Source organism: Giraffa tippelskirchi, chromosome 9 (assembly GCF_054371585.1).
Source record: "Giraffa tippelskirchi isolate mGirTip1 chromosome 9, T2T-mGirTip1v1.2.pri, whole genome shotgun sequence".
Classification (NCBI taxonomy): Eukaryota; Metazoa; Chordata; class Mammalia; order Artiodactyla; family Giraffidae; genus Giraffa; species Giraffa tippelskirchi.
Window position 1 is genome coordinate 51,850,878 of NC_137283.1, and position 25,540 is coordinate 51,876,417.

A 25,540-nucleotide genomic window follows, 5' to 3' on the forward strand; every position below is an offset into this window, starting at 1 on the left:
TTTGACTATAGTTTTAAAACAACACAAGTCGGAAAAGTAGCCAGGCCCTGTCCTACATCTTAAATTAGTTAGCCATTGGGTAATTTATTGACTCATTCATTACTTCTACAAATAATGGTTCCAAGGCTGAGAAATGTGCCCTGCTGTTAAGAAGCCAGAAATCATTTGTGGTCTTTGTTTCTAGACCTACATATGTGCATGCGTGTTCAGTCATGTCTGACTCTTTGCGACCCCATGGACTGTAGCCCACCAGGTTCCTATGTCTAGGGGATTTCCCCTAGACATACTGGAGGGGGTTGCCATTTCCTACTCCAGGGGATCTTCCCAACCCAGGGATCAAACACACATCTCTTGCATCTCCTGCACTGCCAGGCAGATTTTTTTTTTTTTTTTTTTTTACCACTGAACCACCTAGGAAGCCCTAGACCTATATGAGAAGGAATTATTTCTCATGTTGTATTTGCTGTTTGAACTCAGCCTCTGTCTATCCAACTTTCCCTATCCCAGGGAGAACATTTCCTTTGAAGAACATACATTTTAATCTGTTTATATCAATGGGGTTAAACTCATCTGATTGAAACAAATATTCGCTGAGAATGTACAATGTCCTTGAGACTGTGATGGTTAACAGGACACAGGTTCCATCCTCCAGGGTAGTCTATATCTAGTGAGGTAAAGAAGTTTCCACAGAGAAGAAATGCAAGGCAGAATGGCAAATGGTATACTCTAAGTTACAAACATTGTAACTACAGTCAGCCCTCTTTATCAGTGGGTTCCACACTTGTGGATTCAGCAAACCATTGATCAAAAAAAAAAAAAAAAAATTCCAGGAACTTTCAAAAAGCAAAACTTGAATTTGGTGTACCCAGGCAATGATTTACATAGCATTTACACTGTATTAGGCATTATAAAATTATCTAGAGATGACTTAAAGCATTCAGGAGAGTGTAAGTTACATGCAAATACTATACCATTGTGTATGAGGGATTTGAGCATCCATTGATTTCGGTAGCAGTGGGGGTCCTGGAACAAATCCCCAGTGGATACCAAGGGATGACTGTAATTTATCGATACTTCCCTGAGGATTAATGCTGTTAATGTGTTTAGTGGCCTTCTGATGCATATGGGTTAATTTTTACACATGAAGGTCTCTGAGACTAATGAGAATTATTTTAAGCATTTAATTTATATCCTACATTAGCTTTCTGTAGACTTAATCCATGTGTGCATGAACAGAATGTGGGAACAGATCTGAGGATGGGGTAAAAAGGGAGAGAGCTCAAGGCACTTCATTTTAATGAAATTGGATTTTAGAGGTTCTGAAAGTGACTTAAGGTGACTGCTAAATAAATTACAATATATCCATATGACAGGATACTATGCGTAAATTGTAAATGCTGGTGTAGAGAGATCACCAAGATATAGTATAAAATAAAAAAGTAAAAGACATATATACACATATAATATATGAAACATTTAAAAATGAGTATATCAATAGATACATGGAGATATACAAAATATTTTTCTGGAAGAAATCAAGAGAAACTGTTAGCAGTTGAGAAGGGTAGAAGGTGGGCTGCAGGGAGGAAGACTTCAGTGTTCACTCTCTATGCAGTTAAATTTAAAAATTTTAATTTTAGACATGTATTACTTTTTCATTATTTAATATTTTAATTGTTAACATCAATTAACTAAACAGAGAGATAACCAGATATATTTTCCCCTTTTCTTCTCTGCAATTGAAAATATTCTAAAAGGTTGTTGTATGAAAAAAACAAAACACAGTAACAACTGAAAAAAAAATCTCAGGAATGGTGCTCCAGGCAGAGTGGCAGACAAAAGAACCTGAATTATTGTCCTGATGAAAAAGTGAAAATGCCAGATCAGACATAAAAAACACATTGTTTTAAGTGTGCTATTGAGTTGGCAAACTAAGAAAGGAGGTTGAAATAAATCTATTTTTAGGTAAATAAGAACTAACAGCTGGTCCTTCACTTAAAAAAAAAAGATTCTACAGTATTAATGTTAATATATATTTCAGATAAAAAGGAAATGATTTCAGATGTTCAAGTCAGAGATGCAAGAAGGAAGAGTGAGAAAAGATTAATAAGTATGTAGATCCAATGCAATTTCAGTTAAATGCCCAATAGTTAACCTCTGTGGAATCTGACAAGCGGAATCTGAAATTTATATGGAAGAACAAAGGTCCAAATATATTAATAGTCAAGATAATCCTAAAGAAAAAGAACAAAGTAGGAGGACTGCCCTTACTGGATATTGAGACTTGTAGGATTAAAATAAACAATGCCACTAAATAGCTATTAATGGCACAGAAAAAGCAAATAGACCAATGGACGAAAGCAAAAAAAAAAAGACCCTATAAATAGGCCCTTGCATATTCACAAAAACTTGATTTATGATGGAGAGGGCACTGCAGATCAGTGGGGGAAATGATGGACTATTCCATTAAAAGTACTGAGACACTAAAAGCAGTCGCCATAAAGGAAAAGATTATTAAAATTTACTACATTAAATTAAGAGTTTCTGTTCATCAAAAGATACCATAAAAATAAGACAAGCCAAGAATCTGGAAAAAATATTGCAATACACATAGCATCTAGAATATTTATAGAATTCCTACAATCGATAAAAGACAGCCCAGAAGAAATAAGGGCAAAATACACAAACAGGGGTTTAATGGAAGAGGAAACACAGAGGCTCATAAACATAATAAAAACATGTTAAACTTCGTTAAGTCTTTAAATTCAAATTTAACTCACAAAGCGATCCATTATATAACCACCAGTTTGACAAAACTCTTACAGTTGGATAATACAGTCAGCCCTCTGTGATTTATGATCCGTGGTTGGTTGAATCCAAGCATGTGGAACCCATGGATATCAAGGGCCAACCATGGCAACTGAGCATCCACAGTTCTGTTATGCTCGTCAGGTCCCAGAACCCATTCTCCATGGAGTTGCAGGGATGGCAGTACTGTATGTCGTAATGATGAAGATGTCAAGTAATAAATAGGATGCTCACCTCTGGTAGAGCCAGCATAGGTTTATATCACCAATTTGAAAAACAGCCTGGCTTTCTTACTGAAGTTGATCATGTGAGTAATCCTACAATTCGGCAATCCCATTCCAGGCACATATCTTAGAGAACTGCTCATGTGTGTATGTCAGGAAACGTACATGGATGCTCCTAGCAGTTTTGTTCATAACTGCACACAACAGCCCAAGGACATTAATGGTATGGACATGAACTGAAGTCTATATTAGAAACTCTATTCCATGTAATGGAATACCAGATGGTAGTAAAACAGGAATAGAACTACTCTATGCAGCAAGATGGATGAAATTTCAAAAATGCTGAGCAAGGGAAGCAAGAGAGAATATGTGAAATATGATTCTATTTATACAAAGTTCAAAGACAGAAACAACACATATATCTTAAAATATTCATCATTGCCAATTATTAAAGAAATGCAACTCAAACTAAACTGAGGTAACACCTCACATCAGCCAGAATGGCTATCATCAAAAGTCTACAAACAGGACTTCCCTGATGGTCCTGTGGTAAAGAGCCCGCCTGCCAATGCAGGAGACATGTATTTGATCCCTAGCCTGGGAAGATTCCACATGCCTTGGGGCAACTAAGCCCTTGCTCTGGAGCCCTCGAGCTATGACTACCGAATCCTGTGCCCTCAAGAGTCCACTTTCCAGCCACCTCAATGAGAAGCCCATGCACTGCAACCAGAGAGCAGCCCTCGCTTGCCACAGCGTGAGAAAGCTCACACACAGCAATGAAGACCCAGCACTGCCATACATAAATAAATCAATAAAATTCTAAAGGTCTACAAATAACAAATGTTGGGTGTGGAGAAAAGGTAACTCTCCTACACTGTTGGTGGGGATGTAAATTGGTACAACCACTATGGAGACCATAATTTGAAAAGATAGACGCACATCAGTGTTCACTGAAGACTATTTACATTAGCCAAGACACAGAAGGAACCCAAATGTCCATCAGCAGAGGAATGGGTAAAGATGTCGTACGAATATACAATGGAATATTACTCGGTAACAAAAAAGAATGAAATAATTCCAGTTTCAGCAATATGGATGGACCTAGAGATTATCATACTAAGTGTAGTAAATTGGACAGAGAAAGACAAATATATATCGCTTATAGTTGATACCTAAAAAGATGATACAAATGAACTTATTTACAAACAGAAACAGAGTCACAAATGTAGAAAACAAACTTATGGTTGTCAAAAGTGGAAAGGTTGAGGGGAGTGATAAATTAGGAGTTTGGGATTAGCATATATACAATAATATACATAAAATAATCAACAAGGACCTACTGTATAGCACAGGGATCTCTACTTGATACTCTGCAATGACTTATATGGGAAAAGAATCTGCAAAGATGGTTTTACATATATATATATATATATATGAAACCGAATCACTTTGCTGTACACCTGACACTAACACAAGATTGTAAATCAACTATACCTCAATGTAAAATATAAATTAAGTTAAAATACATCAAGAAGTAATAAATTTAAGAAAAGCAAGAAAATGCATAATCCAAAATTCAGAAATGGGATTGTGTGAGGGGAGAGGCAGAGGTGTAGGATCTGACTGGAGAGGGCACCCTGGGTATTCTAAGGGGCCTGTAAAACTCTATTTCCTAATGTGACAAGGGGGTGCATGGATGGTCATTTTATTTTTATAATTGTATAATACATTAAATATACATATTATACACATTATATATATGTACACACATACACACATATATATACATATATATATATGAGGTATTTCATGAGAAAGAAGCCCACACACACATCTTTCTGAACATCATGGGGAACAGATTACGGACCAATAGGGAATGAATTTCTCAATGGATTTTTCCCTAGCTTTTAATCCATTATACACTTTTATCAGAGTGATATATTGAGACAGGATTCAGTCAAGCTTGGAAACAGAGCTGACATCCAAGGACCTGATGATAAACATGACCTCACAAGAGAAGCTATAAAAAGCCATGTAACATAATGAAAGCTCTTTGCTGCCTCCCAGGTGAAAATCTCCATTAACAGAGATTTAACTCCATCTAACAGAGAAGAGCTGAAGGGAAGATCTTATGTGAGCAGGCAAACAGCACAGGCTAGGACTGACTCAGCAACACAAGTGGACTTCCAAAGGTCAAGGCAGACAGTGACTTCTAAAGTATACTTGTAAAATAAGAGTTCTTCTGCTACATATATATTCACCTTGCTCCAGAAGAACTGACACCTGCTTTCAGCTGCTAGTCAAGAAACTGAATTCTTTTGCAAAGCAGTGTAAATGCTCACCTGTGTTTGACCATTTTTTGATCGTGGCAAAAATGACTGAAGAATCTCGCATAGAACAAGTGCATGACAGCGTGCTCTTTTCCTCCAATGTACAAATCCACAGGCATCCAGTAATCTGCCAAAGCTGCACTGAAAGGGCTGGGAGGAAGAGAAATGGTCATTTATTAAAAAAAAAAAAAACTACTTTGTTACAACTGCATAAATTAGATGGACATTATAATTTGAATATTCCCTGAAATAAATTATGTGAAAGAAAAACAGTGATTTTAATTTTAAAATATAATGAGAAGCTTACATAAGAGAGGAGAAAAATGTCAGAGCAATATTAATTTATGAAATTTACAAGACCTGCTTCAGAAGCCATTGCTGATATAGTTTAACAAATGTAATTTTCACGTAGAATGGGGACAAAAGGAATATATACCACCAATAACGGTATTTCTGTACAAGGCATAAATTTGACTGTCTGGTTTTATTTTAATTTTTATTACCACAGACAATAGAGATTTTTGAGTTCTTACCAATAGAGGGCAATATGGCACTTAAAATGGAGACTCTCACGCAGATACTAAACATTCATTTTAAAACAGAAATTCTGTCTTAAAAGTAGCCTCAAAATGCAGATAGTCAGCAAGAGCCTGTATATGCCTCTTCAAATGCCCTGAGCATTCGTAGAGTAATTAAACTAGCCCAACTCTCTCTCACCCAACAGGTATTTTTTGGTCAGTGGAGGTCCTGAAAGAAAAGTTTCCTCACTGGAAGCATCATTCTCAATCCTAATGGATGCCAGGGAGCAAAAGGCCACTCCCTCTGTTTCCTGGCTGGGGTTCTTGCCGGGTGTGGGGTTGGTGGGGGGTGGGAGGGAGAAACAGCGCTGGCTGGGGACAGATCTCTTCATTCCCAAGGTAATGCCCTCTCTTGAGGTCATCCAGTGAGGCAAACCTTGGCCTGTGGAGGATCTGCGCCCCATGGTTTACCTTATTTGTGAATTCTCCCCACACCTCAAGCACGTTTTTCCCCCAGCGTGGACCTTCGCTCCCGCTCGGGCTGGAAGCAGGAGCCCAGGGCTCGGTAGGTGGGCCTGGCCAAACAACATGTGTTTGCATCTTAATACATCTTGGCTTTTTCTCCTCCAGTTAAGATGCCAGAATTCTGGCAAAATTTTGAATAATGTTTCTATGCGAAAAATGGCTCCCTGGAGAAATGTGACTGCTCACGCAGGCGACAGAAAAGCAAGGGAAGTCAAGGATGGTGCCTGAAAGTAAGCTTGAAAATGAACTGAGTGAGACAATGAAAGTAGCTACAGCTGGGATCTATGATCGATCCTGGAAACCACCCAGTGCGAACACAAGGCAGCATGGAAATGCACAGCAGCATTTCATGAGGGAAATGACGTGGCAGGTGGGATTCCAAACCGGGGGCTGTGAAGGTCTCAGGATGTGTCTCACCACTCAGGGGCCCCTCATTAAGCCGGAGTCTCTAACGTCTGTAGGAAGGTTTTCCCTTGAAGCTTTCTGAGAGGTGGAGAGTCTGATTTCCCCTACACTGTAAGGATGCTCTTCCTAAATTATTGTTGCTGTTGTTGAGTTGCTAAGTCTTTCTGACTTTTTGCAATCCCATGGATTGCAGCACGCCAAGCTTCCCTATTCTTCACTGTCTCCCAAAGTTTATCCAAGTTCATGTCCATTGACTTGGTGATGCTATCCAACCATCTCATCCTCTGCTGCCCTCTTCTCTTCCTGACCTCAATCTTTCCTAGCATCAGGGTCTTTTCCAATGAGTCAGCTCTTCGCATCAGGCGGCCAAAGTATTGGAGCTTCAGCTTCAGCATCAGTCCTTCTAATGAATATGCAGGGTTGACTTCCTTTCGGACTGACTGGTCTGATCTCTTTGCAGTTCAAGGGACTCTCAAGAGTCTTCTCCAACACCACAGTTCAAAGGCATCAATTCTTCAGCGCTCAGCCTTCTTTCTGGTCCAACTCTCACAACCATATGTGAAATGGAAGGCAATAAAAGCTCCTTTGAGAAGGAAGACCCAGAAGAGGGGCCTCTCTGGGTTGGCCGGAGTCGCCTGGTTGGTCCCAGCCACAGCAGTCCCTCTGTGTCCTTTCTGCCTTTGCTAGCTGCTGTTCACTCTGGCTCCTGCTCATTTCTGCACAGCCTCCACGCGAATCACAGAATAGCAGGACTGGGGCGGGCAGGAGCGCCCGTCTCCCTGGAAATCCATTATCTCCCAACCAGCGAAGAAAATGGGGGCATTTTTATACCTGGCCTACGGGGTTTCGGCATAATGGTTCTCCTGTGGACAAGAGCAAGTTGGCAAGGTCCTTGAAGCACAGTGTCTGTGCTTTTCTGTGCTCTGCACCAGTTTTCTTTTGTTCTCATTTCCTTCTCTACCTATTGCTCTCTTTCCCTCGTTTATTTTTGTCAAAGAAGCACATACACATAGCTGAAAAAAATCAAACAGTCCTGAAAGGTTGATAATGTAGAACAGTGCTCTCCAGCCCCATTCCTTCACTACCCTCCCCCCCACCTCCTACCTGTCGCTTAGCCACTTTTAAGCCTTTCAGATTTTTTTCCTGGCAATTATTTAAAAATATGTTTATATGCTTTGTTCATTTATCAGTTTTGGAAATTATCTAGTGACCGTATGTGCTAAGAGGTCATGCTCTCAGCTCACTGACTCTCTACCTTCTACCCTCCCTGAACACTTACATCATTATTTTCATTTAAGTTAATAACTTTAGATATTTATGACTGCACAAATGCAGTTCACTGCAGGGCCAATGAGGGTATTACCAAAGCTCTTCCTTTTACTCTTTTTCATTTTTCCTATACCTGGGATTTACTTGGCTCTGAAGAATCTAATTTAGTAATTGAACACACTCACTGCAAGAGCCTGTTTCAAAGAACACAGTTGACCCATGGCTTCCAGCTCTTTCATCTCTGGACCCACTGGGTGTTGATAGCAGCCTGTACCCTCCTAGGAGGAGCGGACCAGAGCAGGCATTGCCTCCTGACTTGGGACTCTCAGCATTTCCCATCTGGCCTGTTCAAGAATTTCCAAGCTGTGCTGGGGTCTGAGGCTCTTTGACCCAATCCTGCTACCTTTGTCCTTTCCTTTCATAGGTGTCAGACCTATATCCCAGTGCAGGGTTTGCCTGCCAACTCCTGCTCCCTCACCTCTTTATTCCCCAGAGGCACTTGCCCCCATAAATCTCTTGCCCATTGAATTCTATCTCAATGTTTGCTTCATGGAAGACCCAGACCAACACATGCTCATGAATTCAGCAGGGCTTTCTGTACCTCTGAGTATTCTGAGGGTCAGTATATCTGAAGTAGTACCAAGCAGAATCCACAAAGGTATCCATCGTATCTGTCTCTCTCGTGGCTGCGCCCTTGCACCTAAGAAGGAAACAAAGTTTATCGATTGGTTTCTTTTTAAGTATTAATGCGTTTTCCAACTGCTTTTCAGAAAGCTATGACAATTAGTACGAATTCAAAACGTCACAGGAACAATGCCACGTCATGAAAAGAACAATTCACGGTATGGGCTCTCTTTGTACTGCAGAGTACACAATGCTTTAAAGAAACTTAAAAATTTAAATCTTCAACAATTAAAAGCTCTATTCTCTACTTCTCTGAATTTAACATGGTAGAATATCTAACAGGAATCTTATCTCTTTATGCACTCATTTCTCTCTTAGGCATGTCACGATTGTCTTCAGCCAATGCCTACTATTCTATGATGCTCATGGGGCAAACTGGTTTATGAAGAGAAGTTGAAAACCAAATGTTGTGAGATACTGTGCTGAAAAATGAACTTTTTTTTTTTTCCTATCTCTATCTCTTGGGTGAGAGGAGCAGATATCCACAGAGGGTGACCTCAGGAAGATAAGTCACCATGGAGACCCAAAGACAGAAGTGTGCTGGAGCAACTCATACCAGCCTGTGAGGACTGACTCTTGAGATCTCTTCCCAACCGTGGGACGAGTGGCACCAAGAGGTAGTGTGAAGTTAGCCCTTGAAGTACCTGTACCATAGAAATGAGCCAACACTACAAATCAGAAGCCCCCCTCCAGTGATCTATTTAATACACACTCACCAGCACACCACTGTCTAAAGGAAGGTTCCTTACAGAAGGTGAAGACAGCCCCACTGTTCAAGACAGTGAATGGAGGGAGATGCGTGGTATGTGAAGGGTTGAAAAGAAAAAGCAGTGCTCATCCTAGGGATGTGATACGTGGAGAGGACTGAGGTTCCATAAGGGCCCAACTACCAAACCAATTTTGAAACGTTGTCAGTAGGATGATGGCCCTGCGGACTGGAGCCATGAGCCACCACTTCTGGGAAGGCAAGAGACGGGACGCTTAGCCAAGCCTGGCCAAGGAAGGTGCTTGGCTCCCTTGAAGACCCCTCAAAGGCATGGATCAGTAGTGGATGGGGGTCGACAGCTATTAGCAGGGACCCTTTGTGGCTGTGAGAAGCCACAGCAGGAGAACACAGCTCGGACTCCAGGCTCTCCCTTCTGAAGCATGGAAGTGGGACCAACCACACCTCCTAATGTTGCCTTCTTGGTGGGATGAGTCCTTGGGCGGGGTTCCTGGAAAATTTGAGGAGGGGGATGAGGCACCCCCAAGAGGAAGTGATGAATCCTTTGCTAATTGAGCACGTAAGGGCTTCAGTCTATTTTTAATTTTAAAAATAAAAGAAGACATTAAAAAAAATAAAAGAAAGATTGCCTTTATATGTTGCATATGTGAAGCAGTTCGTACTGGCTTTCCAAATATTACTGGAGGAAACAGTCACTCCCCACCTCCTGCTTATTAAGTGGAAGTGGCTGAGCAGAGAACACAGGAGCCCACACCTGGCAGGGCTCTGGGCTCCCAGGGGCCTCATGCATCTCTGTCAGGGGCCTCCCATTGGGAACAGTGGTGGTTCCAGGGGTAGGGGGTTATCGGAGAGAGCCCCAAGGGACCCCTAATCCTGTTTCCTACCACCCAGGGCTGCTCTAAGAATCTGATCTCAACAGTGCATCTCTAAATGAAAGCCAGGTCTCTTTATTTGGAGAGCAAGCAACCAGAACACATACTATTTTGGGGAAATAATTGGAAGATAAATGTCTCTTCTTCCTCCTCACTGTTAGGGCACCCATACGATTTAGGAAGAAAACACAGGACTCACCTAATAAAAGGGGCTGATATCTGACCAAAACTTGCCATGTTGATTTTTTAAATGGTCATGGTGGATTTGAAGATGCCCAACACCTTCTATGGCTGACACTAAAAGCTGGATTATACAAAAGAGACTACTTGGTAAGTGGGAGGTATAGACAATGGGTGATGGTGACAATGTTACTACCATTATTGGCTCCAACAGTAATAATACTAAAACTGGGTGGTGAGCACAGAGCCAAGTGCTTCCCGGGTTTTATCTCATTTCATTTCCAGTAACCCTGGGGATGATGAGGTAGACACTACTGACGTTACCACTTTGCAGATGGGTAACTAGGGTTCAGAGAGGTTGAGAAATCTATTCAAGGTTTTGGAGCTCAAGGGTAACGAATCTACCTCTGTTGGACTCTGGTGCCCATGGTCCTTACCACTGGGCGGTCCTGCTTGGCCACACAGGCTCAGTGGCTCTCAGCCCTGCATGCTCATCAGATTCATCAGGGAGCCTTGACCAAGACTACGCTTGGGGTCTGCTCTCCAGGAATCTGGAGACAAGGTAGATCTTATCCCCACTACCAAGGCCCTGGGCTGCCATAATGGGTGGGCTGAAGGCTGCCCATGTCTCCAACAGAGAAGTACTTTGTCACTGCTTATCAACAAAAAAGCTGTGCTATCTCTGTGCTATCTCTCCCCTACCTGGCCCAGAGCTTCCTACATTCCTGCAAGCCCCATCGCAAACCTCAAAACTGCCTGCGTGAACACCTGGGTGAATGCTGGCAGGCCAGGGCAGAATGCCGCCAACACTTCCAGTTACAGAGTGTCTGCTAGGAGCCACTGTGCTGGGTTCCATGTGTTAATTCTCATAATTGAAACCCCTTCATGGGGTTATTTTCACTCCTGATAAGGAAATCAATGCTCAGCGAGCTAACGTGACTTTCCCAAGACCACACAGCTAGGGAAGAGGCCGGGCCAGGACTTGAAGCCGTGAGTGTTGTCTCCCCAAGCTGGGCCATGCACCTGCACTGCTGTCCAGTCACCCAGTCGTGTCTGACTCTGTGACCCCACGGACTGCAGCGCGCCAGGCTTCCTTCGACCCCACGGACTGCAGCGCGCCAGGCTTCCTTGTCCTTCACTATCTCCCGGAGTTTGCACAAACTCATGTCATTGAGTCGATGATGCCATCCAACTATGTGGTTACCTAATTACTGACCCAGAGGTAGTATTAAGAGGACTAAGTTATTTTAATACTTTACAACAACCCCATCAAGATCTACAAGGTAGAGAAAAATGGCTTTTCCATAGAAGGACGAAGGGAAATACTACACTTTGGTATCTGTTACTTACTTTTTAATCAGTTGGAATGGCAGCCTAAAAAATCACATGGGAGGGACTTCCCTAGAGGTCCAGTGGTTAAGACTTCGCCTTCCAGTGCAGGGGGTGAGGGTTCGATCCCTAGTCGGGAGCTAAGACCCCACATATCTCAGGGCCAAAAAAGAAAAAAACCAAAGCAGAAGCTATAATGTAACAAATTCAATGCAGATTTTAAAAATGGTCCACATCAAAAGGTCTTAAAAAAAAAAAAAAGACATGGGAGACACGCCAGTGAATTGACAGAAAAACATAATCCTACTTCCAAAATGAGAATTAAGGAGATATGACATATTTCAGGATATTAAAGAGTGAGACCCCTGAGTACATTTGTCCTTGTAGCTACTATTCTGCTGCTTGTGATAAAATCTCCACTGTTATCACAGCCACTCTGTGGGAAAATGGCAAGGCATTTCTTCTTTTCTCTGGGAAGCTCTTTGGAATATAAAATGAAGGAAAGTGGTCTTTTCCAAAGCTATGATGAAAATGTGTAGCTTTTCCATCAGTTGGATCGGCTGTTTCTGGGAAAGATGTGAATTGATATTGCTGCCTCCACCAGCTCAGAGGAGAGGAGAGGGCAACCATCACAGGGCTGTGCTCCAGATTCCAACTTCTTCTTTCTAAGGTTGCAAAAGACCTATGTTATTCTTTCTAACCAAGCGGAAGTCCGAGAGGAGAGTTAGCAGAAGGAGGGAGGGGGGAGTCTGGCAGTCCAGCAGGGGCTAGGCCAGGCGGGGTCACGGCCGAGGGGTGTGGCTCCTTACCTAGGGCAGGAGCAGTTTGCCCACTCTGAAGCCGAGGCCAGTGGGGAGCCGCCCTTGCTGGTGAAAGAGGTGATGCTGGGCAGGGTCACGGGCAAGTCCTCCAAAGGCACGGGCACGGGCCCACAGGCCGGACAGTGGACCATGGGGATGGGCGTGCCCCAGTACCGCTGCCTCGAGATCAGCCAGTCCTTCAGTTTATCGCTTGTCACATCGCCGCCCACTCTCTCCCTCCGGGCTTTCTGAGTCAGGGCTAGAAAGGCAGCCTGTCGCTGCATACCTGTGAACTGAGAGGGGAAGCAGCGAGGTTAAGAATGAGCTGCTACCCTGAGGCCACCACCCTGGGCTGCCATTGTCTGGAAATAAGTATCTGGGGAGAAGAGAGAGCTCTAAAAGGAAAGCCAATTTTGGTAAACTGCCTCAAGGAACCAGTTTCCCTGGAGGAGGTCATTTTTCTCGAGCAGAAGATTCCCCAAATAAGGTACTAGCTATTCTGACAAATATACTATTCCGGGATCAGGTTCAACTTGGAGTTGAGAAGCTTTTAGATCTTGAAAAAGAACATTATTTTGGGCTTCCCTGGTGGTCCAGTGGCTAAGGGTCCATGCTCCCAATACAGGGGACCTGGGTTCAATCTCCGGTCAGGGAATTAAATCCCACATGTCGCAACTAAGAGTTCACATGCTGCAACTAAGATCTGTGCAGCCAAAATAAATTAAATAAAATAAAAGTAAATAATAATAGTAATAAAAGAACATTATTTTGGTTTCATAGATTTAGAAATGAGGCTGCAAGACTGTTAGGTGTGGGGATGAATGCAATGGTAAATGGTAGGTTATAACTTGCATCGAAAGGAAAATGCATCATCAAGCTTATGTGAAGACCATGAGTTTAGAAGTAAATTCTTAGGCCCCACCAACCTCCGCAGAGTCGCTCAGTCTCTCTGTGCCATCTGGCGTTGTTTCAATGACTTCGGAGTAGGACAGGCCCAGGGTTTGGGCTAAGGCGGAGTCCTCTAAGCTGGTGCTGGGAATTCCTATTCAAGGTGAAGAAATATAAAATGTCTTCTTTGCAAATGCCCAAATCACAAAAGGACTGCCAGCACTGACACTCAGCATTAGCTTTTGAAGGGAGACTCTATCTTTTTTAGTCAGAGAAATTATCAAATCACATGGCATTCATTGAGAAAAGGGAGAACAGTCTTGGGGAACTCACCACCCTCCCACAATGGTATCCCATATTGACACTACTTTCAGTTAAGTCTCATTCCTTTGTTTACTTTCTTTAAAAACAATTACTTGTAATTCTAAAATACACAATTTTGGGCGCTTTTGTCACTTAAACAGTGAATCACAAGCACCTGGGGAAGACTGCTCTTTGAATTTCCTCAGTGACACAGGACAGTGGGGTGCTCCTGATCAGCAGGGCTGCCTCCGCTAGCGTCTCCCAGCGCCCCAGAAACATCCACTCGGGCAGGAAGTGGAAAGCTGGCAACTGTGTTTCTCCATACTGTGCTTTGTTCCCAGAGGCAACAGTACGTTCTGAATAGACATTTATTCTTCAACCCACATACGCCCTTGAGGAGACAGAGCTGAGTGTAAGGAAATCGCTCATTCAGAGGATCAGGGCCTGCTGTTTCAGCTTCAGCTCCAGTTCTTCAGAAAAACAGGCTTTTCAGCTGTTAGTTCTGTAGGCCAGGGTTTCTCCACCTGGGCCCTATTTGACATTCTGAATTTGGTTGTGGGGGCTGTTCTGTGCAGTATAGGATGTTGAAGAGCTTCCATGGTCTCTATCAGTAGAAATGCTTCTATGTTGGCCAAATGTCACCTGGTGCCCAAATCACCCCTGGTTGAGAACTCGTGTTGTAGGGTCAACTGTCAAAACTGCTGACATAGCACGCCACACAGCAACTGAGTGAGAGAAAACTGAGGGTCCTACACAAGACACTTACGTCAGATCTCCACGAACAACCTCTCTGGAACACTGCCCTGCAAGGGTGATTTAATGTTTGGGATGTGGGTTCTAAACCTCCTTGGTAAGATAGAAAAAGCCATGGTATGATGGAAAGCCCTGTGGTGTTCCAGCTGAGATTATTGACAAAAAGCATCTAATGAAGCAAATAAACTGTCAGAGTGGACTTGAAAGACACTGAAGGGTGAGGACAAATGGCAAGCAATGAAGATTGCTGAGAAGCGGTCATGGACAAGGAGGGAAGAAAGTCATTTACTCCATTTCTGTGTGGTCTGGAGTAACTCAAAGCCATCTTCAAATGGAGACATGACCACAGAATTTACCTGACCGCATAAAGCACACGCTGGGCCACGGTGCTGGTCATGTGGGGCTCAGCAGAATGTAAACTATTTGTAACATGCCGGTAAGATGGTGAAAACCCTACTTCATCTCGTTTACTTTCGTTTTTGTTATTCTTGGAGGGCAAGAGACAATAACTTAGAAAATGTTAATTATGGAAGTATGCGAAATGAAGACAATAGGAAAAATGATTTTCCACGCATACCCAAGAAAATCAGATTTCTCTTTTTCTTTTTCCCTTTTCCTTCAGAACTCTCAATATTGTGCCAGTACTTTGACTCAAAATAACAAATGAGGGAAAAAAAAAAAGCCACATCAGCAAGAGCTTCCTTTACTGTTCATCTTGGCTGGCTACATTAATGAATTTTACTAATTGTAAGATGCATTAAAGTATTAGAAGGAATTATGTCCCTTAAGCAACATATTTTCTAGGTTAAACTGTCAGATAAGAATGACTTGAATGGCTAAATATCTGTTTTCTGGGTTGGCATTTCTTCAAATCACTTTGTCAAAAAAGGATCTGAGGACTGTGAGGAAAAACATGGTTTTGATAAGCAACGCTATTTCTTCGGTGTGCTAGGAGATAGAGAGGGTGGCAGTAACTTTCTCTGCAGGTTCCAGCACACTGGTGACTGGCTGGAATCTACAGCAAGGAAGCTGTAAAAGAGAGATGCTCGGGTCCCTCTCAGGGCAGATCTTGGATGGGATTGCAATGATTCAGCAAGGGCCTTTGAGACTGTTGTTTTCTTTTCTAGGCCCAAAGACTCCTTCACCCTAGAAAAGCTAGCAATTAATCATTGCTAGCTATTAAGTATATTAACTGTATAATTAATTAGATAATTATAATTGTATAAAAATACACCACTAAATCCAAACTACAGATACCCTCAACTTACCCAAATCTCACATATACCCATAGCTGCTTCTGTTGAAGTGATCGTATGACTTTCCTGCTGCCCCTCAGCCCCCCAACTACATGTTGAAACAGTCCAGTTACTTTTCTAACTTAAAGCCACCCTTGCATTCCTGTGCAGCCTGATCATGATGTATTTTCCTTTTTATAAATCTCTAGGCTTTGTTGGGGAATGTTTGGTTTAGGATTATTATTCTGTGATCATAAAAGATCAGTCAGTAGTATTTACCTTTTTCCGACTTTCTTGAGGTACGGTTAACAAATAAAAATAAAATGTAATTAAAAAAAAAAAAAAGAGAGAGAGAGAGATGCTCGGGTCCCCCTCAGGGCAGATCTTGGATGGGATGCAATTAGGTTCCATCCCCTGGTTCAACCCCAGACTTCCTGTTAGGTGAGGATAGTTTAGAACACTCAGCAATGAGTAAGGCCACCAACCACGTACAATTTACAGCTCTACAAATGCCTTCGATTCTACTGCTGTTTCACAATCCCTTTCTTGCACGGCTCAAGTTCACCCACTCCACTAAGTCTTCCCCCAAAAGTTAGCCCACATCAATCAGGTGTGCTTTGAACCCCCATCTCAGTAGCTGCTGCTGCTTCTACGAGTTCTGAAATGGGATTCTTATCTGAGTAATATTGTTCCCCACATCGTATAGGCAAGTCTCACCAACTAGCTCCACTAGCAAAATCTGTGGGCCAGACACTTTTGATTATTCTCAGTAGCAACTAGCAAGATGTGATATACTCAGTGTGTTTTCAAAATGCAACGCTTAAACAAGAGACAATGAAATGAGGCAAAACAGATCACAGAATACAGGCAGCTCTTCCAGGCTAGTATTTTGATCTTAAGCCTGCTAAAGACATTCTCCTGATTACATTTTACTAGCTACTTACCTATTTTTGCATCTAGAGAGCCCTCCAAGTCAGCTTTGGCCAAGACGACGACCGGGACTTCCTGCTGGGTGAGCATGTTCACAGCCATCACAGGCGTCAGGCAATCTGAAAATGAAGGCAAACAATGGTGGAGGCCCGTCAGCTGGGGCTGTAACACCCTCTGAGTCTCAGAGGAGACAAGTGAGAAAAAGAAGCTTTAGAACCTCTGTGCTTTGTGCTACTTATTATAGAATTTGTTCTTTGAAGGTATTAACAGATAATTCACACTAGTGGAGAATCAAAAGATTAAACGAATACATGAAAATATTCATTCACGCTCCTCACCAAAGAAGTGAGAATGGCATTTTTGCTTTCCAGAAGGTGGAGGAAAGATGTTCCTACCACCTCCCTTATCCTTTTGAAAAGTACCTCAGGTATACAGAAGAAAGAGAAAACCAACAATCTATCTATGGTGAAACTAAACAATATCTGGAATTTTAAACCATAACACTTAAAGATGGAAGTGGATAGGAAAGGAGAAAATGACTGATCAGAGATCCGATTTTCACACATACAAGGACAAAATCGTCCCTTCCCATGATCCATTTCTAAAGAGATACCAGAGGCCGTGGTCCAGCAAAAAGTGAAAGTGAAGTCGCTTAGTTGTGTCCGACTCTTTGCGACCCCATAGACTGTAATCTATCAGGCTCCTCCGACCATGGGATTTTCCAGGCAAGGATACTGGAGTGGGTTGCCATTTCCTTCTCCAGGGGATCTTCCCGATCCAGTGATTGAACCCGGGTCTCCAGCATTGCAGGCTGATGCTTTACCATCTGAGCCACCAGGGGAGCCCTGCGAAAGGGAGGGGTAAATCAAGAAAGAGGAAGATATGGAATCCAGGGAACAAACAGAGAATCCAACAAAGAGAAGAGGGCAGGGACATCTGCAGAGCAGAGACAGACAGAGCTCCCAGGACGGCAGATGTGTAGCAGGAGCAGGGAGAAGGACCAGGTGACATGTGAGCAGGACAGACAGCCCCAGGACGCATTGTCAGGGGAAAAAAGGGGACGGGCAGATTATCTGACAGACCGGAATATGCAGAAAACTTGAAAGGAGTTTTAAAGAGCTTCTGGGAGGGCGTGGGAAGACAATCAGAAATTCAAAGAACACAAAACAAATGAAAAAAGAAAAGAGAATATGATGAACTTCCGGAAAAACAGAAAGTTATAGAAAAAGGAAAATGTAATCAGCGTATATTTGGCTCAGATGACCAATATTTATGTGGTCATAACAAAACACTTAATTTGGAATTATCCAAACAGAAGATAATTCTCCAAACAGACCACAAATCTCTGGTCTATACCAGAGAAACGGCTCGGGCACAGACTGAGAGCTGACTCCGTGTCTGTCTTGCCCTCTGATTCAGCAACAGAATGTTTGGCTGGACACATGGCTGTGTAGCTAATGGCAGCGCTGCTAACCACCCCCCCCACCACCAGGTATGGCCATGGAATGCATGCAGAAGAACATGAGGATATGCCTTCAAAGGGAAGGAGCTGCCCTTCTTCCCCCACCCCTTCTTACCACAATGCAGATGACATGCAGAACAATCTAGAACACACAGATAAGGGCGACATCCTAGAGGGGCCAAGCAGGACAAAAGAAAGAGCCTTGGCCCGACCACCCCAAAAAGCAGACTTGTCATACCCACTCTGTGTTTCATGTGTGCAAGAAATAAACTTCTTTTTACTCACTAGTTTTCTAAGACTCTGAAAAGCCACCACATTTACATCTTAGGTAACATGTTCCCCAAATTATTAAAAGAGGTCGGGTGAGGAGGCTACACTCATCGTTGTTGTTAGTACCCTCTGAAATTTCATGTAATATACATATGTTACTTAGGTTTTTAAAAACACAAATTAATTTTTATAAAGAGAGATGGAAAGTGATCTTGAAGTATTACTTTTTACCTGCTAAGTTGGGAAAACTTTTAGAAGGGTACCATCAAGGCTTCCCTGGTAGCTCATTGGTAAAGAATTTGCCTGACAGTATAGGAGATGCAGGTTCAATCCCTGGTCTGAGAAGATCTCACATGTCGGGGAGCAACTAGGCCCTCACGCCACACAAGTGTGCTCTAGAGTCCATGCTCAGCAACAAGAGAAGCCACCACAACCAGAAAAAAGCCCACGGAGCAATGAAGACCCAGCACAGCCAAAGGATAAATAAGTAAAATAAAATTAGAAGGGTACCATCACTGTGAAGCTGCACTGAAATTCGTATGTCATTTGGATAAGACACTCTAAACTGATTTAGCCCTTTCAGAAACCGATAAAAGCAACACGTAAAAAGAACCAAAAAAGGGTTCATAAACTTTGACCAAAAAAATCACATTCTTGGGGATGTTTTCTTTCTTTTTTGGGGGGGTGCGGGGGGAGCTGTTTTCTAAGGAAGTAATTCTACAGAGGCAAAGAACTGTCTCCCAAACATGAAAAAGCCAAATATTCAACATGATAGGGAAGATTTAAAATATTATGGTACATTGAGTTGATAGAATATTATGCACGGATTAAAGACAAGCCTGCCTAAAAACTAAGAAATATTTTCTGATATCATATTAAGTAAAAAACGAAAAAACAAAAGACAGGAGCAAGCTGATTTTTAGGATGAGTGTGTGTGGGAACATGAATTTAAAAGATGTACGACCACATGCAAAAGAATAAATTAAACTTAATTTGAAAATGGATTAAAGACCTAAATATAAGATCTAAAACTATAAAAGTCTTAGAAGAAAACACAGGTGTAAATCTTCGTGATCTTTGACTAGGCAATGGTGTCTTAGATATGACACCAAAAGCAAAAACAACAGAAGAAACAGTATTAATAGATAAATTGGACTTCACCAAAATTTAAAACTTCCAAGCTTCAAAAGACACTATCAAGAAAGTGAATAGAATACTCACAGAACTGGAGAACATCTATGTAAACCATATACCTGATAAGAAACTTGTATCTAGTATAAAGAACTATCAAAATTAAAGACTAAAAAGACAACTCAATTAAAAATTGAGCAGATGCTCTGAATAGATACTCCTCTACAGAGGATATGTAAATGGCCAATAAGCACATGAGAAGATGATCAACACCGTTAGTCATCAGATAAACGCAAATGGAAGCCACATTGAGATAATGCTTCACACCCATTAGCATGACCATAACAAAAAAGACAGTGACAAGTGCTGGCAAAGATGTGGAGAAACTGGATCCCTTTGTACCGCTTCTGGGAATGCAAAATAGAGCACCTGTCTTGAGAAAGTCTGACAGTTCCTCAACCAGTTAAATACAGAGTTACTATTAAAATAAGACCCAACAACTCAATTCTTAGATACATACACGAAGAAATAAAAGCATATATCCACACAAGAATCTGTACCAAAGGTACATAGCAGCTAGATAGAGAGTGGAAACCAAAATGTCTATCAATTGATGACTGAATAAATAAAACGTGTTATATATAATGAAGTATTATTCTGAAATAAAAAGGAGTGAAGTACTGACACATGCTACAACACTGGATGAACCCTGAACACATTACACTAAGTGAAAGAAGCCAGTCACAAAGGAACAAATACCATGTGAGCCCATTTATATGAAATGTCCAGAACAGGCAAATCTATGGAGAAAGAAAGCAGATGAGTGGTTTCCTGGGGCTGGGGAAATAGGAGGTAATGGGCATGATTGCTAGAGGGTATGGGATTTCTTTGGGGGGGTGATGAAAATGTGCTAAAATTGACAGTGGTGATCGTTGTACAACTCTGTGGATATACGAAAAAAACCATTGAATTGTACACTTTAAATAGATGAATTTTATGGTACGTGAAATATATATTAATAAAGTCATTATCAGAAAAATATGAAAAAAAGTAGAGTATGGATTAAAGGGTTGGATTTTTTTCATTTTCCCACATAAAAGTCTATTTGACTGTTTTTCAATTAGAAAAAAAGTTAATACTTGAATTTACCTATGAGCAGACTTGTAATGAATGCCCTGCAGCAACGCGCCTGCTGTGCCCAGTCACAACCTATTTCTCAGAAAGAACCAAAGTTAAGGTCTGAAGCTCTTGGTCAGGCTTGGCGTTTCTCATGAGCCCTGTGCCGTCAACATGAAGCAGGAAGCCAGGGAGAAATCCCAAGTAACTGAAGCAGTTCATACAGGGGTTAAATCACAGCCAAGCGCCTTAGAAAACACAGAAGATTGCTAACAGTCAGTAATTACAAAGGAAACATTCTAGGCAAGGAGCTGCCCTCTCTCTCAGGGGCCCCACTGCAAACAAGGCAGGTCTTTCATGCCCGTTGGAAAAACAGACCAGAGACTTTTGTTTGGTGCTTAGCAGAGCGGTGCTGCCTGCAACTAGGTCCCCGGATCTCTGTGGAAACAGGGCCCCCTGGTCAAGTGAGTGTGAGGCGAGCCGCCTGGCGTTCCCCTGTAGACAGTCACGATGCACGTCAGCACAGGGAAGACACTGACAAGTCTGGAAGCAAAGAAACCTATTTATTTCTGCTTTATACCAGGTTACCTGAGCACAGATGCTTTCCTCCGCACAGCATCTATTAGCACCTGCTGAACTGAAAGGATGCTAGCAGGGACAGTTAGGTTTAAGAACAAACTGTTACCCACAGGATTCTGTTCCTTGCCCTCTGTTCCATCCCCACGCTGATTCTATGGAGACAGGGCAAGGCAATAGGGAGCCATAAATTATTCGATGTTTTGGGGCCTCTCTCTAATGTGTCAACAACGACAGGGTTCCTAAGCCACTTATTACAGAGACCTCATTTACCCTTTTGGCAAAAAATGCATTGTGTAGACCATCGGTGACTCAGAGCTGAAATGCATGGTTCCAAAGCCCCAGGGTTTGCATATTTTAATATTAGGAGTGTAAGAAAAAGACTCCAGGAAAAAACAGAACAGCGTCTAGAACTCTGACAATATTTCCCCCATTGATGCTTTTTATGGTTTCTAGTTTCTATCAAGTCACAGCTTACGTAACACGACTTAAGTCAGAGGTGGTCAACTGAGAAAAGGAGACAATGTCAATGATTATGGAAACACACTCAATTTCAAGATCTGTACGGAGAGGGATGTTACTTTTTGCTCTCTTAAAGGAATCTGTGCCAATTACAGGATGTTGAGCAAAAACAGTACATTTAGTCAAAAACATGAGCAACATAGTTGGCCAGGCCAAAAATCAGGGAGATGTCCGAGGAGCCTTCTAAATAAATAATTCTGAGAGCTGTCCTCGCCCCTCCATCCTGATGGCCACTGTTTCAGGGTCTTCACCACCTCTCGCCTCACTACTGGGGAGTCCAGCTCACCTGCCTCCACTCTAACACTCAAGCATCACCCTGTCCATACTCCTCCTCAGAGCCCCTCAGGGCTCCTTCTGTACCCACCAGGCCCCCACACCACCTTGCCCGACAGCCCCATCACCTGCGCTGCTGAGAAAACTCAACTTCCTTCAGTCATAGGATGGATCTGGGATCAGAACCTTGGTCATCTTGTGCCAACTCAGGGGCCCATATGCAGACACCAATTCAACAACTATAGGAACTCGAGTGTGAGAATTTAAGCTCATGCAAGTGATAAACTCAATCACAACTGTGTGCTACCATGACTTGCAGTGGTCACTGCTTAAATATTTATTTATCCTGAAAACCAGATATTTGAGGGGAAACCAAGGCACCTGTCTGAAAGGAGCCAGTTGGCAATGGTAAATGACACTGGTGATAAGATGCTCAGGTTTAAAATGTGACCTCAGAGGCCAAAGGAGGCATAAATCCATATCCATGCAGTAGTTTTAATTCACCTTCGGAAAAACCGCGTTACACTCGAGCGCTGTACTGGCCATAAATGACTGAGGCCACAGGTCAATATCCAGAGATCTGACATGCAAATTAATCTAGAGACTTTGAATAAATTGGCATCTGCAAAAAGAATATCTCCACTCTGAAAATTAGAATCGGAAAATTTAGAGCCAAGTGGAGCATTCCATTTGGATTTATTTCAGAAATTACTAAAGAGGGCAGAACCAAGCAAATGAGCCATTCGGTGCCAAAAGGAAACCAACCAGGCCAAGTCAGATGTGCTGATACCAACATGACCATGAAAACTTGCACGTGCTAAAATCGCCTCTTCATTTCTTACATGTGAAAATGTTTGGGGTTCATATAGTATCTTTCATGGCAGGAACTCTATCTTTTATAACTTATTAGCTAGTTAATCCCCTACTGCTATTACTTCATTTTAATTTATGTCCCCAACTTAAGCATGGAGGGGGAATCTAAGGTCAGATTCACATTTTTTAGTTTTTCAGTTTTAGATATTATTCCACTGCCACAGCTCTCAAGAAATCTCAAAATGCTCATGAGAGTAAAAATGATGAGTTTTCCCTTTAAATCATTGAAAAGAACCCAATTTTTCTTTTGAATAAATGGAAAATAAAACTGAGAGTTATACTGGACTTCAGAAGCACACACTGAAATCTTAAAAGAGTCTTTTCTTTATTTCAATATATAACAACAGAAGAGATGAAACCAAGTGATATGTGTCCTGTGGCAGTGAATTACATATACATCTGGGTCTCCTCTGCTGCAACCTTCCAGAAGGCAAGACTGTGAGTAACCACCTACCCATCCCCGAGTGCTCAGCATGCAGCCAGCTCTCAGTAAGTATTAACTGATCTGAGTATTACTGTTGTTAAGAATTAGAAGTCTTAAGCAGAGAGAAGCTGGGGCAACACTGTTTATCTTTCCAATCTGATCAGGGAGTCTTTCCTTCTGGCTATTTTATGCATAGCAGTTATTAAAAAAAAAAAAACATATATATACACTACCATTCAAAAATTTTTATTAATCTAGTAACTTAAACAGACCTGCAATAATTCAGACTGTGTGCCTTGGGTTGAAGTTTATAGTCTATGAAAAGTGAAGTGGGCTGAGATTTTTACAGAAATATTTACATTTCTCTTGAGACCTACTTCTAACTTACAGGGGAATTCCTTTCACCTGCCCAGGATCCATACCTCTTCCTCTGGTAAGAGCCTGAGTTTTACAGAGCTATCCCTTCCTCACAGATGACAGTCCTGGGGGACTATCAAGGAATAAGGTACTTGACCTTCCTTCAGCCAACACAGAGCCAAGGGGTCCCCAGCTGTACCAATCGGACACATTTTTCTGTAGGACGAATCTCAAACCAAGTGCCCCAAGTGTTGATGGCAAGGTGAGAGCAGATTCCCTCAGTCAGTGGTATTAAGACATTATTCATTCTTCCTGCCCCAACCCCTGTGGCTGCCTAGTCCAAGTCCTCTTCCAGACTGGTTCTTCCCCACAGCTTTCCAGTATGTTTCCTCTTTCCAATGGGTTAGCCAGAGATGGACTCTGTGACTTGCAGCCCTGGACTTCAGACTAATGCACAGGCACTTCTTATCCTCACTGACCAACACTTGCTATGCCAATTTGAGGTCAGCTTGATTCACTTATTAAAGACCAGGATCCTGCTGGTCTGCTCCGATCACTCTGTGAATTCTTAAGAAACACTAAAATTAAGTTATTGAAAATGTTTCCTCTGCTTCTCACTGGCTTCCTTCCTGTCCCTGTCAGTATAGTTTTATTTGATGATGAGACTAAAATTAAGCACAAGATTCTATTCTTATCAGAAAAGAGCTTTGAATCTAGATTATACTTAAAGGGAAAGGGTTGAACTTTCAAACAAAACCTGAAGAAGTGGAGAAGCTACTGACTCAAAGTAACTTATTTTCAAGGCTCTTTCTGATCCTCACGTTTTAAAATCGACACATAAAGTCAGGCCAAGGAGAGGAATAGATAACACAGGATGACATATGTGAAAGGACCGTGAACTCTGTGAAATGTGAGGCACAATGCCCCCATCTTAACCTTAACTTGCCGACTCACCTTGGCCAGGGACGAGGGCCTTCCGGAAGGTTTCCTTCAGAGGGCTGTGCCCGTGCAAGAGCCTGTGGCTGGGAGAGATGGCCACGTGGGAGGCGCCATAAACGGCCTCGGGGGTGGCTGTGTAGGCACTCAGCTTTTCTCCTGTGACTTGCCCATCAACCTGACAAGAGGAAGAGTCGTTTCATTTCTCAGTCCCCACTCCGGGCTGCTGTGCTCCCCAGCCCATATCCCCTGTTCCCATCCCTCCTCAATCCCAGGCAGCAGGGACAGCAGTGGCAGGCATCTGGGGGCCTGAGATGGTCCCAGGCAGGGGCAGACAGGGGGAGAGAGAAGAGAGCCGCAGTTCTTCTTTCAGGAGGCCTCCTCAGGGCCTACCCCCAGGCCTCCTTGGGGGTCCTCATCAAAGAATGTCAAAGCATGCCCAGAAAGAGGCCTTCTCCAGTTCCTGGCTCTTCTGTCCACAAATCAATAATAAATGTCAATGTTATTTGTCCTAGGAAAGGCCCTATACTTTCCTCCAGGATTTATGTGATGAATACAGGCACCTACTTTTCTAAAAAGAGGTCTAAAGAGGGAAAAGGGGGTTTGTGAGCATTAACTGCTGAAGATGCTCCTGCTCAATCACCTTTAATGTGAAGTCCAGATGGCAGCCCACACAGTCCCCAATCCAGTGGGCCTGCATGCCTTTTATCCCGTACCATTCCGGAAGGTCTACCAGCGCGTCCTGCATGGCCTGTAGGAATGAAAGGAGAATGGAGAAGTAGAAACTACAGATTGCTTAAGACAAAGCAAGTGACTGGAGGCT

The 25,540-nt window shown here is 42.5% G+C and overlaps 1 protein-coding gene across 24 annotated transcripts in view; it reads right to left on the minus strand.

The window, feature by feature from the left end:
* Positions 1–25,540, minus strand: part of LARS2 (leucyl-tRNA synthetase 2, mitochondrial) — a 259,716-nt gene that overhangs the window by 34,851 nt on the left and 199,325 nt on the right. For all 24 annotated transcript variants that reach the window (XR_014064288.1, XR_014064286.1, XR_014064287.1 and 21 more), the window contains 7 exons: positions 25,361–25,468; positions 24,736–24,895; positions 16,792–16,896; positions 13,595–13,710; positions 12,678–12,961; positions 8,681–8,779; positions 5,375–5,512 (listed from right to left, as the gene is read on the minus strand). Coding sequence is in view for 21 of the 24 variants with exons in the window: in XM_081526044.1 (XP_081382170.1) it covers positions 5,375–5,512; positions 8,681–8,779; positions 12,678–12,961; positions 13,595–13,710; positions 16,792–16,896; positions 24,736–24,895; positions 25,361–25,468 (1,010 nt within the window). In the remaining 3 variants the exon portion in view is untranslated. The remainder of the gene's footprint in view (positions 1–5,374; positions 5,513–8,680; positions 8,780–12,677; positions 12,962–13,594; positions 13,711–16,791; positions 16,897–24,735; positions 24,896–25,360; positions 25,469–25,540) is intronic.